This window comes from Oncorhynchus keta, chromosome 35 (assembly GCF_023373465.1).
Source record: "Oncorhynchus keta strain PuntledgeMale-10-30-2019 chromosome 35, Oket_V2, whole genome shotgun sequence".
Lineage (NCBI taxonomy): Eukaryota > Metazoa > Chordata > Actinopteri > Salmoniformes > Salmonidae > Oncorhynchus > Oncorhynchus keta.
Window position 1 is genome coordinate 36,617,789 of NC_068455.1, and position 12,973 is coordinate 36,630,761.

Here is a 12,973-nt window from a genome sequence, read left to right on the forward strand (position 1 = left end):
GGAGTCCTGTCCACAGCCATCTGGTTTCACTCTCACTTCTGACCCAAAGCACCATTGCATCATGCTCAATGTGTGCTTTTTTTATCTCTCTGTTTCACATGACTGTTTCTGACAAGCATCATCAAACCCTTTCTTCAGTCTCTGCTCTGGGTTTAATAGCAACATATTCCTCTCAAGAGGTAAACCCAATATTACAAAGCTGCTTTCCTAATCTGGTTAAAGCATACACCAAATCTCCCAGTGTTTAATTTGATGGTTGGCCGTGACACTGGCCACATGCTGACATGGAAAGCTGGCTCTGGCACTGGAAAAGCCCAACCCTGAGTCCATCATAATATTCCCCAAGAAACAAAATGTGATGAATTTATTTTAAAAACGAGAGCACCTCTAGCTATCAATCAAATGGAACGGCATCACTCTTCAAAGAACTAATGTTCTTTGACTTTAAATAAAAACAGGGTCTCAGTGTCTCAATGCTTCTCACAGATGTGGCTGTTTGCGCAGTGTCAAGTAAAGCTCGACTAGTTGTTTGTGGGGCTTCTCCATACATACTTCATAACTCCAGAGAGGTGGGCACAGCCATGCCAGATAAGGAGGGAAAAAGCCCAGATGGGGTTTCCTGTTTTAATGAACAAACATGAACATCTCGCCTTAAACCAGTACTAGACTGTTAAATAAAACTGCCACCAGAGAGAGAGTCCATGAGGAGCACAGACAGACAGAGCATTCTTTAACTAACATTAAGTCAGGGCGAGGTTGATGTTGCTCCGTTCTGTCCCTTCACAAAGGGCTGTAGTGCTGCAAATTAACTGAAGCGTTGGACTCGGACACCCTTGCACACACCCCAAGTCCCTGGACTCTGACATTTGACCTCTGACCTGGGGCGGGGTCAATCAGAGGCCCTGTGGGTCTCCTTGGTGGTGACTCACCGACTCGGAGGGCTTGGTGCCGCTCAGGGGGGCGTAGACAACCCTGTACTGCACGACCTCGCCAGAGGCGGGCTCCCAGCGTACGTTCAGGGTGTTAGTGGTGGGGCCGAAGACTTGGATGTTCCTCACTGGAATACGCTCCACTATAGAGAGAGACACAGAGATGGAGGGACGGATAGAGGGACAGGGGAGAGGGGGAAAATACGAGAGTTGGGTTGAGAACAGCAGCTGAAAATATAAATTAGAGAGTCTGACTAAAGATTTATTGGTGCCTGAATGAGACACTAGGGAAAGTTCGCCTTGAAGCCATCAAAACTTTCACTGGGCCTGTGTACAATACATACTAGTTGACTCAACCATTAAAACTGCAGCAAAACACAACATAGTTGGCCAGTCTTCAATACCACACAGACTCTGCTCTAAACATACATCAGCTTTACACTGTACACCTTCAGTAAACAACACTAAAATACCTACAGTAGCTAACGGTTGCTCAGAAGAAGAGGAGAGTAGGTCTGAAGCCCCCTGAGAATTGCCTTTAAAACTAAAGCAGATGTTTCCAGGCTTTGTACCACTCAGCAATGTACCCTCATAAAGACAGAGTGGGAAGTACATGGTGAGCCTCTTTACTTAGAGACCGGACAGTATTGGCCAGGGACAAAGAAGGAAAGGACTTCACCATGAAAGCACATCATCAACAGGTAGCCCATATCGATGGCCTCCGTCAGAGCAATACGTCAATCTCTGAAATTGAACGAGATGACCCAAGGCCACCGTAAAATGTATCTGTTAAGTTTGATTAACAACGTTTGTCAGACTGCCTGAAGAGACATAGATTCCACTGAGAATGGAGAATGCAGATGTAGAGTCCCACACTTCTGATAGAGATCAAAAACTTCAACGCTGTCATTGCTCGGTGTCCCCTGGGGTACGTTCTGATGGGGGGGGGGTAAGGTTTCCAGTAACAGTAATGACATAAATATAACCAGTCTAGAGAAGACTGTTGAGTTGAATGTCGAAAAAAGACGTCATGCCAGCCCTCTCCCCCCCGTGGTGCTACCACCACCACAACCAGGCATTACACCCCATAAATGGACCCCGTTACGGTAAGGCTGGAGACACCACTAGTGTTGCCAACGCAGAGGAATTCCTTTGCTGTGCAATCAGACCCCTAAGGACTGAGTCATACTGAGGGGAGGCCCAGCCTTATAACTGTGGGAAAGTGAAAACAGCTAATAAACTAAATATAGTGTCTACAGTGAATCCCTCTATCAAGCATTGAAGTGGATATTTCAGCTGTAAACACATGAGAAGCAAACCATGTTAGATATTTTTGGCATTGCCTTCAGATATGAAAGGGGTTTGGCTTATTTTACCAGGAAAATTCAGGTACAATAAGACTGGGACATATTTTGGACATCTAAGACTTTATTGGCAAAAGGAATAAGCAAGTCAATACAAGGCCTGGGAGTGTATGCTCTACAGATAAGTCAATACAAGGCCCGGGAGTGTATGCTCTACAGATAAGCCAATACAAGGCCCGGGAGTGTATGCTCTACAGATAAGCCAATACAAGGCCCGGGAGTGTATGCTCTACAGATAAGCCAATACAAGGCCCGGGAGTGTATGCTCTACAGATAAGCCAATACAAGGCCCGGGAGTGTATGCTCTACAGATAAGCCAATACAAGGCCCGGGAGTGTATGCTCTACAGATAAGCCAATACAAGGCCCGGGAGTGTATGCTCTACAGATAAGCCAATACAAGGCCCGGGAGTGTATGCTCTACAGATAAGCCAATACAAGGCCCGGGAGTGTATGCTCTACAGATAAGCCAATACAAGGCCCAGATACAGATAAGCCAATACAAGGCCCGGGAGTGTATGCTCTACAGATAAGCCAATACAAGGCCCGGGAGTGTATGCTCTACAGATAAGCCAATACAAGGCCCGGGAGTGTATGCTCTACAGATAAGCCAATACAAGGCCCGGGAGTGTATGCTCTACAGATAAGCCAATACAAGGCCCGGGAGTGTATGCTCTACAGATAAGCCAATACAAGGCCCGGGAGTGTATGCTCTACAGATAAGCCAATACAAGGCCCGGGAGTGTATGCTCTACAGATAAGCCAATACAAGGCCCGGGAGTGTATGCTCTACAGATAAGCCGTATACAAGGCCCGGGAGTGTATGCTCTATAGATAAGCCAATACAAGGCCCGGGAGTGTATGCTCTACAGATAAGCCAATACAAGGCCCAGGAGTGTATGCTCTACAGATAAGCCAATACAAGGCCCGGGAGTGTATGCTCTACAGATAAGCCAATACAAGGCCCGGGAGTGTATGCTCCACAGATAAGCCAGCTCTCAAAGAACGACGAAACGACTCCCAACTCGTAATCTGATATTGTAGCCTTAGCATACTGTACAATCTTCTCCTCAGGAAATTCTGAACTAATAATGGTAGAAATACAATCATGTCGTATTGAACACCGGTTCTTCGTTACATTCCAGAGTGACCATGGTGTAGCGTGACAATTACCATGAGAAAAGGGTTGTTGAAGCTGTACTACAGAACATTAACCATCCTCACAGTAAACCTGTACGTGGACTCACGTGTCTTGCCGTTCTCAGACATGCGTTTGCCCTCTCCAGGGGGGTAGACAGGGACCACAGTGACGGTGTAGAGGGTGTCAGACATCAGGTTCTTCAGCACAGTGCTGGTGGTAGTACCAGAGACCTGGGCCTGTGAATACACATACCCACACAACAGTCATATTAGCTATACAGAGCTGATCTGATATAAAACGTCTGGTTAAAGAACAGTATTTCTGCATGTGTGTTTGACTGTCTGAGTGAATATGCCAAGTATCAGTGTGGTATTCTTTTAGTAGTAGATCATGGATTTGGTAATGGATGTGTGTGCATTCCATAGTGAGATTCAGTAGTGATTGGTTAGAGGTGGCTCAGCCTACCACATCCTCAGCTCCTCCAGCAGCAGGTACATAGTAGATCTTGTACTGGCGGACGTTGCCCTCGGCAGCCTCCCATTGGACGTTCAGGGTGCTGGTGGTGGGGTCAGTGACCTGGAGGTTCCTCACTCCTCCCAGAGGCTCTGGAGAGAGAGAAGGGAGGCCATAGGATTCATACTATGTGGAATGAGAACCCTGAGGTTCTGATGTTCGAATGCACGTGGAGGTACAGACGTGGCATATGGTAGGTGTGCATCTATGTTTTACTAAGACAGTATTTAGGGACCCTTTAACGTCTTCCTCTAGGCATCAAATGTAACCCTGGTTCCCTGAGGGAGGGAAGGTGCAGCTGAGAGGCCAAAAGGGAACATGATGTAATCGCGAAGGCCTTCGACAGGCCACAGCAAGGTCACTCACTTGTCTTTCCGATGCCAGAGATGTCCTTGCTCTCTCCGCTGCCGTAGATGGCTGCCACGGTGATGGAGTAGGGAGTGTCAGGGGTCAGCTTGGGGAGAAGCACCGTGTTCTTCTTCCCTCCGATCTGCGTCTGTTGGGGGGATGAAGACAGATTAAAATGACTGTTCTCACCTGGTCAATGATTGCACTAAGGACCTAAGGGCTGACTCATTTTTAAATTATTGGATCAAACATGAATGGTTCTTATATTCCCTTCAGATTACAAGTGCATCAAATCATTTCTTCAGCGTGGCCTCAGAAGACATGAACAGGAAAAAATATATTTATTTTCTCATTAGATGTGGATGCCTATGATTCTATCCTCTCTCCCTTGACAGTTTTCTGTCAGTGTCGGCAACTTGATCGAAAGAATTCGGGTTGAGCAATAGCAGACTGTCAACATCTTGGTCCGAGGATGCAGCGAGCATTTTTGCACTTTGTTATTGTAAGAGCCAAGGTAAATCTATTCTCCAGTGGGATGTGTTGTCTTAGAGGTATGAGTGGGAATTTAGTGCATTGTTTTTTAAAGTTTTTTATTTATTTGATTATTTTTACCAGGGAGACACTGTATTGAAAGGAACACTTCTGGGTTGCTTCGCCTCACAGAGACGGCTGATTCAGTAAACTCTGTGTGTGTGTGTGCGTGAGTGTGGATTTTCAAGTTATGCTTTGTGTTGCCTGGGGAAAACGCTTATCAGCAGGCAATGGGAAACCGTATGATGGAAGTCATGTTATTTGGCACCAAGACAATTTTCCTTGTACACAAGCATGGAGCGTGTGTCTCCCATTTCCTACACAGACCGGTTGTCACAAATGAAACAAAACGAGGCCTCCTGAGCTCTCCATACTTGTTGAAAAGCTGTCAGTGAACCAGAAACACTTGGCTAAGCTTGGCTCATTAGCTTCAAGCTTTTCAACAATGCCTCAACGTTTAGCGCGTGACATCATCGCAGAAACCGGTGGACGAATGGCCGCTGGACAGAACTAGGTTTCCCCTCCTCTAATTAAAAAATGGAAAACATTCCGTCTCGCATTGCAATGGAAACTCTTAATGGACAAAAAACTCACATTACGCTAGCTACCCTTGAACTCCAACATGTCAGACCTATCATACATTACAGACAAGTCTGATAAGAGAGAGAAAACATCTCAAACGGCCTCCATCCATTTGCTGTATCTCTCTCTCTCTGTGTGTGCCTTTGCATCACGCAAACTCTAAGCGCCTAAACATCTGGCCTGATGAAAAAAGCCTGTCTGACTAAACTACTATCCAGTTCTAGAGTGGAGCAGCAGCAAGGCCAGACAGCATTGTGTAACACTGTAACAGTCTGAGGTCAACGACCCCTGGTCCCACCATCCTGTCCCATCCTGTTACATAAACACACACACACACACACACACACACACACACACACACACACACACACACACACACACACACACACACACACACACACACACACACACACACACACACACACACACACACACACACACACACACACACACACACACACACACACACACACACACGCACACACACACACACACACACACACAGAGAGAGAGAAACACACACTCACAACCCGGCTGAGCCCAGGCATTCCATCTCCACCTCTCCCTCTTTCCTCACTGATAACACTCACTCCCCTGAGGCTCTGGTCAATGTCCCTGACCCACATGTGCTCCTACAATGTACCCTGTCATCTTGATGTTTTACTGGGGGATTTCAGTGGGAGACTCTCATAGGTTTATATGATCTGTCTATCACACGAACAAGGTGATTGTGTGTCGTGCTACAAGGCCTCCATGGACATGATCCTCAAAGAGTTGCTTTTCCTTTCATCATCCGGAGGATGGTTAGAATTAAACAATTAGCACCAGGAAAGGCTTGGGACTTGGGACTGTGATGCTTAAGCTGAGCCATGTGGCGACTGGCTGGTTCTTACCGACTGGGTCTTGCCTCCGGCGGTTGGGACGTATGTGATCTTGTAGTTCTGGACACGACCAGGGGCGTGGTCCCACTTGACGTTCAGAGTGGTGGTGGTGGCATTGAACACCTGCAGGTTCTGGGGAGGGCCTGTGGGGGCTGGGAACAAACACAACAACATAAACAAGCACTTAAACACACATCCAACCAAAATAGATCATCTTCACATTTTACCTTCTGGATTGTGATAACCTGTGTAAAATTGGCTGAACAAAATGGAATGTATTTGATTCAAATGCATGCTCTCTCGGAGTGCTGTATGGGTTTTGCTTGATTGCAAAAAACAAACTTACCAGGCGTGATGATGACCTTGGACACTGGAGAGAGAAACAGAAATATAATGAGCTCTTATTAGTAAATCTCATCAGGCATTGATAGGGAATCTACACCTATGTATCTTGATTGATGTGTTGCGGTGGCATTAGATTAGATGATGGACTTACATGTTCTCTGGCTGCCAAGCAGGTCTTCACTCTCAGACTCGTCGGGGTAGATGGCGGTGACGGACACGTCGTACAGAGTGTCTGGCTCTAGGTTCTCCAACACATTACTCGTCTCATCACTGTTCAGGATGGCCTGGGAGACACAACACAATGGACCTTAAGGAGCTAGAACACCCGTAAGACTTTAAACTACCCAAAGCCATCAATTGCTTTGCTTGTAAGGGTTTGTTGACATTTTGGGCCAAATGTTTTTCCTCATTCGACAGGTTTTGTTGTATATTAAAAGATGAGAACCAGTAATACTAGTGCTCTTACATATTGGAAGTTGGTTTCTCCCTTCTTGGTCCAGCCGATACGGTAGAGGGCCACATCAGGGGCACCATAGTCCCAGTGAGCTCTGAAGCTGGTCTGGGTCACCTCAGAGAAACGCAGGTTCTTGGGAGCAGGAACAACATCTAGACAGGAGAAAGGGAAAATTATATTGGTGAGATTGCCATGCCATCAATGATGTTTTTCCTGGTCAGGCCTTACCTACTATATAGTAGTGAGTGTGACTTCCATGGAGTTTAAACCCAGTGTGTTGACCCTGTACTAAGCTGTGTAACTGTACTGTACCTGTGATCGCTGTGTTGAGCATGGGGTTGCCAGCTCCCTCGTCGTAGATGGGTGTAACAGCAAGGTCATACTCAGTCTGAGAGATGAGGTTGTCCAGGGCTTTGGCGGTCACGCCTCCGCCCACTTCAAGCTGCAGACCAAGAAATCATCCTTGTTAAAATCAAGCTTCTTTGTGTGACAGATATTAGGTTTTAAAGTGTGCTTGTATCAACAGCTTGAATGACTCGTTTTTTTTTGTTGTAAATGAAGGGTTATGGTTAGTAATAATGAGTAATAATGTCATCATCAAGGCCACGTTGAATGGCTTCCAAAGTCTCATTCTGGTCTCGATGATGAGTTCCAAAGAATCTGTGAGAAAACTCTGGGCGACCTTGTAAACATCCGGCGAGACAGTCTGTAAACTTCACTTCCTTCACAGGAAATGTTTAAATCCTCAGCACATCCAGAGGTGGAGAGGGATAAACAATGAACAAAACAAATATTCGGTCAAAGTAGAAGCAGTAGTATGTTTTTGTTTCTTCAAAATGCACCAGTAACTTCTCCATTGCTTTTCATGCCTCTGGAATCCAGTGGTGTAAAGTACTTAAATAAAAATACATTAATGTACAACTTTTTGGGGGCATCTGTACTTTACTTTAGTATTTATATTTTGACATCTTTTACTTCACTGCATTGGTAAAGAAAAGTATGTACTTTTTACTCTATACATATCTGTAAATAAAAAAAATAAAAAAACATTATTGTGCAGTCTGGTTTGCTTAATATAAGGAATTTTAAATTATTCATAGTTTTACTTTTGATACTTAAGTATATTTAAAACCAAATCATTTTAGACTTTAACTCAAGTAGTATTTTACTGGGTGACTGTCACTTTTACTTGAGTCATTTTCTATTAAGATGACAATTGAGAATTGAGTACTTTTTCCACCACTGCAGGAACCTCATGACCACACCATTCCTAATGTTCCTTAGTCCGGAATCTCTGTCTTTCTTTTGGCTTATTGGTTTTGCATTCAGAGTTGTTTGGGGAGAAACTTCTTTGCGAGGGGCTCTGGATCATAAAGCCACAGCAAATGTTCTTTCTTGGATGCAGAAGAAGAGCCCTTCCTGTTTTCTCAGTGTCAGGAACAGTGCTGGAGCTGCTAATCCAGGCCTGCGTCATCATCCATCAGCTAGCCCAGACCGCTGCCACTTTCTGGGCATGAGGTTAGCCACCGCTCCCCTCCCCTCCACCACCGCCACGGCATCCCAATCAGACGCGTAGATGTGCTTTTCATCACTTAAGTCCAATGGAGGGACATGTGATTTGCGTACCACCATGTGATTTATACCCCAGGATGTGGGGCAGGGACCTGCTCTCCCCATCTCCTGCCGACAGTGGTGTGATCATTCCACCAGGTACCTGGTCCAAAAGCAAAGCCCCAGAGGTCCCCTGCATACCCCTCTCACCAGCTGCCTTTCACATTATGCTGTCTAATGTCATACCTCAAATTATCTGTAAAAAGTATCTAGCTCTCTATCCAGGATCACTATCATGGCTTATTATGGCATAAACAGAGAACGGGCTAAGCACAGGAGCTGGATTCTGCTGTCACCAGTAGGTGGGCTAGCTAGGCCTATACCTCAGTCCCAGGGGGAGTATCTATCTAGGGTGCTGAGTATTGCTTTCACTACCGTCTGTATCCAACAGATGTATTGTGACCATTGAGTCTCACCTCTTTGGCTTCTCCCTCGTCAGGCTTGTAGGTGATGATGTATTTGAGGACGGCTCCAGGTGCTGCGTCCCAGTTCATCTTCAGGGCGCTGTGGGTAACGTCTCTGACCCTCAGCTCTCCAGCAGGGGGCATGGGCACTATGGAGGGGACAGAGGGACAGAAAGATGAGGATTACTAAATTCCATATTTTATTCCTTTAATCACTTCAGTTCCATAAACTTGGGAGTGAGGAGCCCGGGTTTACTCTGTAGGAGTAAGGACCTGTCGTCCTTTACCGTCCATGAAGCACAGATAGTAAAACATGAACATGAATGTGCATGTAGAGGAATTCTTCACTGCACGTACGTGTGACTCCTTGCTTGGTGAGGGGGTCGCTGGCTGACTCTCCATGCAGGGCGAAGATGGACAGAGTATAAGCTGTGTTGGGGATCAGCTGCATCAGCTGGACATCAGTCGTGTCCTCTCCAACTCTTATCTGCAGGGGAGGACCATAACGGAACAAACCTTAGAAACAAACCTTTACAAGGCTTACTGTCATTCAGACAGGCAGTTTAGATGAACAGATTACAAACCTTTGGTGGTGTCCAGTGTGCTGAAACGATCTAAGTGTTGCCAATACTACAGACGATCTTACCCTCTGGATTTGACACCTCCGGGACTAATATCCTGTCACAGTAAGCAAATAAATCCTCGCATCTCTCTGAGTCTCAATAATTGTGTGTTTTGTTGACTCGGCGTCCGTAAAACGAGAGTTAAAACACGGCTCACTTTGTAACTGACATCTGCATGCTGTCAGGAGACATTGGCAGGGGACCGGTGTATTTGGTCATTGGCAGCGTGTGTGTGTGTGTGTGTGTGTGTGTGTGTGTGTGTGTGTGTGTGTGTGTGTGTGTGTGTGTGTGTGTGTGTGTGTGTGTGTGTGTGTGTGTGTGTGTGTGTGTGTGTGTGTGTGTGTGTGTGTGTGTGTGTGTGTGTGTGTGTAGTAGAGACTTTGACTGTGTCAGTTCCACAGCTGGTCTGGCCTGGAGTCCCAGCCAGACCTCTCTCTCTCTCTGGCCCGGCCTTCTCACCTCTTTGTCCACAGAGGGCTCGGTGGCATTGATGGCACTGTAGAGCAGCATGTAGCCCGTGGCGCCCACTGCCTCCTCCCACTTCACCCTCATGGTGGTGGGACGCTCCTCGTAGATGGTCATCTTCCTCACCGCGCTGAGGGGCACTGGACAGGGAAACAGGGAGAGGTGAACACTGTGAGATTCTAAACACACATGCACACAAACACACACGCGCCCACAATACCATCCAAAAAGGCATGTTCGCAGTGAGACGCAGTCATGCAGATTTCATATGGTGAGAACTAAACAATGAGTTATTTTATGGCCGCTTTTATGGAGAAATGACTTGCTTCATAAAATCACGCTATTCTAGAGTACAAATAAAGTAAAGCTGAAGAACAATGTTAAAGAAACACTTAATTCTCACTGCAGAGAGTGAGTGGGCGCATATATATATATTTGTTATTACAATGATGCTGTCTTTAAGCCTCACATGGTATCATAAACAAAACAGTTTTGTTTTTTCTTTAATGTTGAACACAGGGACCACACAAGCATCACAGGAACAGGGTGTGCTTAATATACAGGAAGAATGTTTGTTTTACAGTCCCAAAGATGTCCATTAGTTGATCCCACAGGGATTACGTTTGGGACACAGGTATGTTGAAGCACAGTAATGGACAGGTACAGTATAGTGCAGGGTTTCTCAAACTCAGTCCTGGGGCAACCCAGGAACGTTTTTTGCCCGAGCACTATACAGCTGATTCAAATAATCAAAACTTAATGATGAGTTACTTGGATCAGCTGTGTAGTGCTGGAGGGGGGTAGAGGATCAAAGGAGAGCACAGAAAAACAGGTGACTCACAGGTGGTTTCAGTCCCCTTCAGTGGATCACTGCTCTCCTCTCCAATGACAGAGTAGACGTTGACCAGATACTCAGTCAGAGGGTTCAGGTTGGGCAGCATGGCTGTGGTCACTGAGCCATCAACAAACATCTACAACCAGGCAACAAGAGTGCACATGAACCAGGCGAACACAGCATGAATATGGAGAATGACTTGGAATGTCTATTTTACGTAACCCATTCACTTGCATTGGAAAGGTTTGTTTCTATTGGCGGATAAACAAGACAAACAAGACAACAAACTACAGCTATAAGTGTTTCCTGGGTTGATGCATCTGGTTTCAATTGAACCACAAATTAAGTTGTAGAACTCTGACCAAACTCTACCGTTTTCAACCCAGTGTGCGTTTCTATAAGAGCCAAACACAAAAACAACTTAGATCACATACTAGACCACTGCCTCACCAAACCATGAGAGCTGGACTAAAACACTCTTGAAATGAAATTGGAGTCCCAGGAGTGGATCTAGCAGCTAGCCTACCCCATGCTAGTACACTGGAGCCAATACCCTGCAGTCAAAGTTAGGTGTGGGGTAACGATGAATTCTAATGTAATCTCTTTCATCTTTATTCAGCCAAGTAAGTCACAGAACATAGGCTTTACTACAACTTGCTTCCATCCTCAGGCCCAGGGTTGGAGTGACAGAGGGGTCTGGGAGGCTGATAGAGGGGGATTGGCAGAGGAGTTTGGGGTTGGTCGTGTTTACCGCTCGGGTGGACGTTAGGGGTACTAACCTTCTGAGGGCGTCCAGACAAGGTCATGTACTCCACACGGTACTTCTCCACTGGACCTTCAGGGCCTGTCCAGCTGGCACGGAACGAGTAGTGGGTCACCTCCGAGGTCACCAGGTCAGTGGGCGCATCGGGGCCACCACCTATCAGGGAAAAGAGGGGGGTCAAAACAACCCTAAGCATAGGATCTCATGGCATCTTTCGCAGATCTGGAAACAGCTCCCTAGCAGAAAATCCAGGAGACAGACATATAGACAGTCTAAGCCTTTCCTAAAAAATGTACCCTACATAGTATTCAGTTACATCTTTTGGATTTGATTAAGGAGCAGACTATTTCTCATTTTAGAGAGGAAAAATAAACTATCGGTGGGGAAAAGAGGGCTTTAGATTCTAAATGATTTCCAGTGGTTGGCTGACCTTCAGCTCCTTGTGTTGTCTCCCCTGGTGCACCAGACATGCTACTCTACTGAGGGTCTCCTCTAGCCATGACCTAAACCCTGTTTACATAACTACAGCCTCACACAACACAACACAGCTGGCTGCAGAGATCATCCCCCGTATTCACAAAGAGTCTCAAAGTAAAAGTGCTGATCTAGGCTCAGTTTAGCCTTTTAGATCATAATGATTAAGATTATATGGACAGATCCTAGATCAGCACTCCTACTCTAAAATGGTTTGAGAATATGGGCCAAGCCCCCCCCCCCCCCTCTTATTCAATGATTTAAAATGCAAAACTGATCCTAGGTCAGCACTTTTACTCTGAGACACTGTGAATATGAGCCTTGAAAGCATTGGTAATAAGACTGAGGGATAACCTACATAGCCTATTTAGACTGCCACCTTAACTGTCACGGCAGGGAAAGTACAGTAATTCCGGCCTGAATGTACCTGGTCCCTTGACGCTGTTACAGAGGTTGTTGGTCAGGTCGTCCACGATGTCCAACAGGAAGGAGAAGTCAGCCACGTTGTACATGTGGATCTCATCCGGGTCAGTGGCGATGGACCTCAGCTCATTCTCATCAGCGTTCTTCACACCTAGGAGGAGTCAAACAGGGACATCAAGTCAGCTATCCCCTCGGATCAGCAGGTTGAGGATACATTACAGATATTTAATGAGGAAGATAAGTGGAGAATGGCAAAGGTGTGTAAGGAATTATTCTTGGGCAACTTGA

At 46.0% G+C, this 12,973-nt stretch overlaps 1 protein-coding gene across 2 annotated transcripts in view; it reads right to left on the bottom strand.

Moving 5' to 3' along the window:
* The window catches only part of LOC118368451 (collagen alpha-1(XII) chain-like), a 71,518-nt gene that overhangs the window by 24,625 nt on the left and 33,920 nt on the right, over positions 1-12,973 (bottom strand). For both annotated transcript variants that reach the window (XM_035752567.2, XM_052496940.1), the window contains 15 exons: positions 12,690-12,836; positions 11,805-11,944; positions 11,032-11,161; positions 10,185-10,330; positions 9,460-9,589; positions 9,115-9,251; positions 7,400-7,529; positions 7,100-7,239; positions 6,785-6,917; positions 6,635-6,658; positions 6,301-6,440; positions 4,313-4,442; positions 3,899-4,038; positions 3,540-3,669; positions 930-1,072 (listed from right to left, as the gene is read on the bottom strand). In XM_035752567.2, the coding sequence (XP_035608460.2) occupies positions 930-1,072; positions 3,540-3,669; positions 3,899-4,038; positions 4,313-4,442; positions 6,301-6,440; positions 6,635-6,658; positions 6,785-6,917; positions 7,100-7,239; positions 7,400-7,529; positions 9,115-9,251; positions 9,460-9,589; positions 10,185-10,330; positions 11,032-11,161; positions 11,805-11,944; positions 12,690-12,836 (1,940 nt within the window). The remainder of the gene's footprint in view (positions 1-929; positions 1,073-3,539; positions 3,670-3,898; positions 4,039-4,312; positions 4,443-6,300; positions 6,441-6,634; positions 6,659-6,784; positions 6,918-7,099; positions 7,240-7,399; positions 7,530-9,114; positions 9,252-9,459; positions 9,590-10,184; positions 10,331-11,031; positions 11,162-11,804; positions 11,945-12,689; positions 12,837-12,973) is intronic.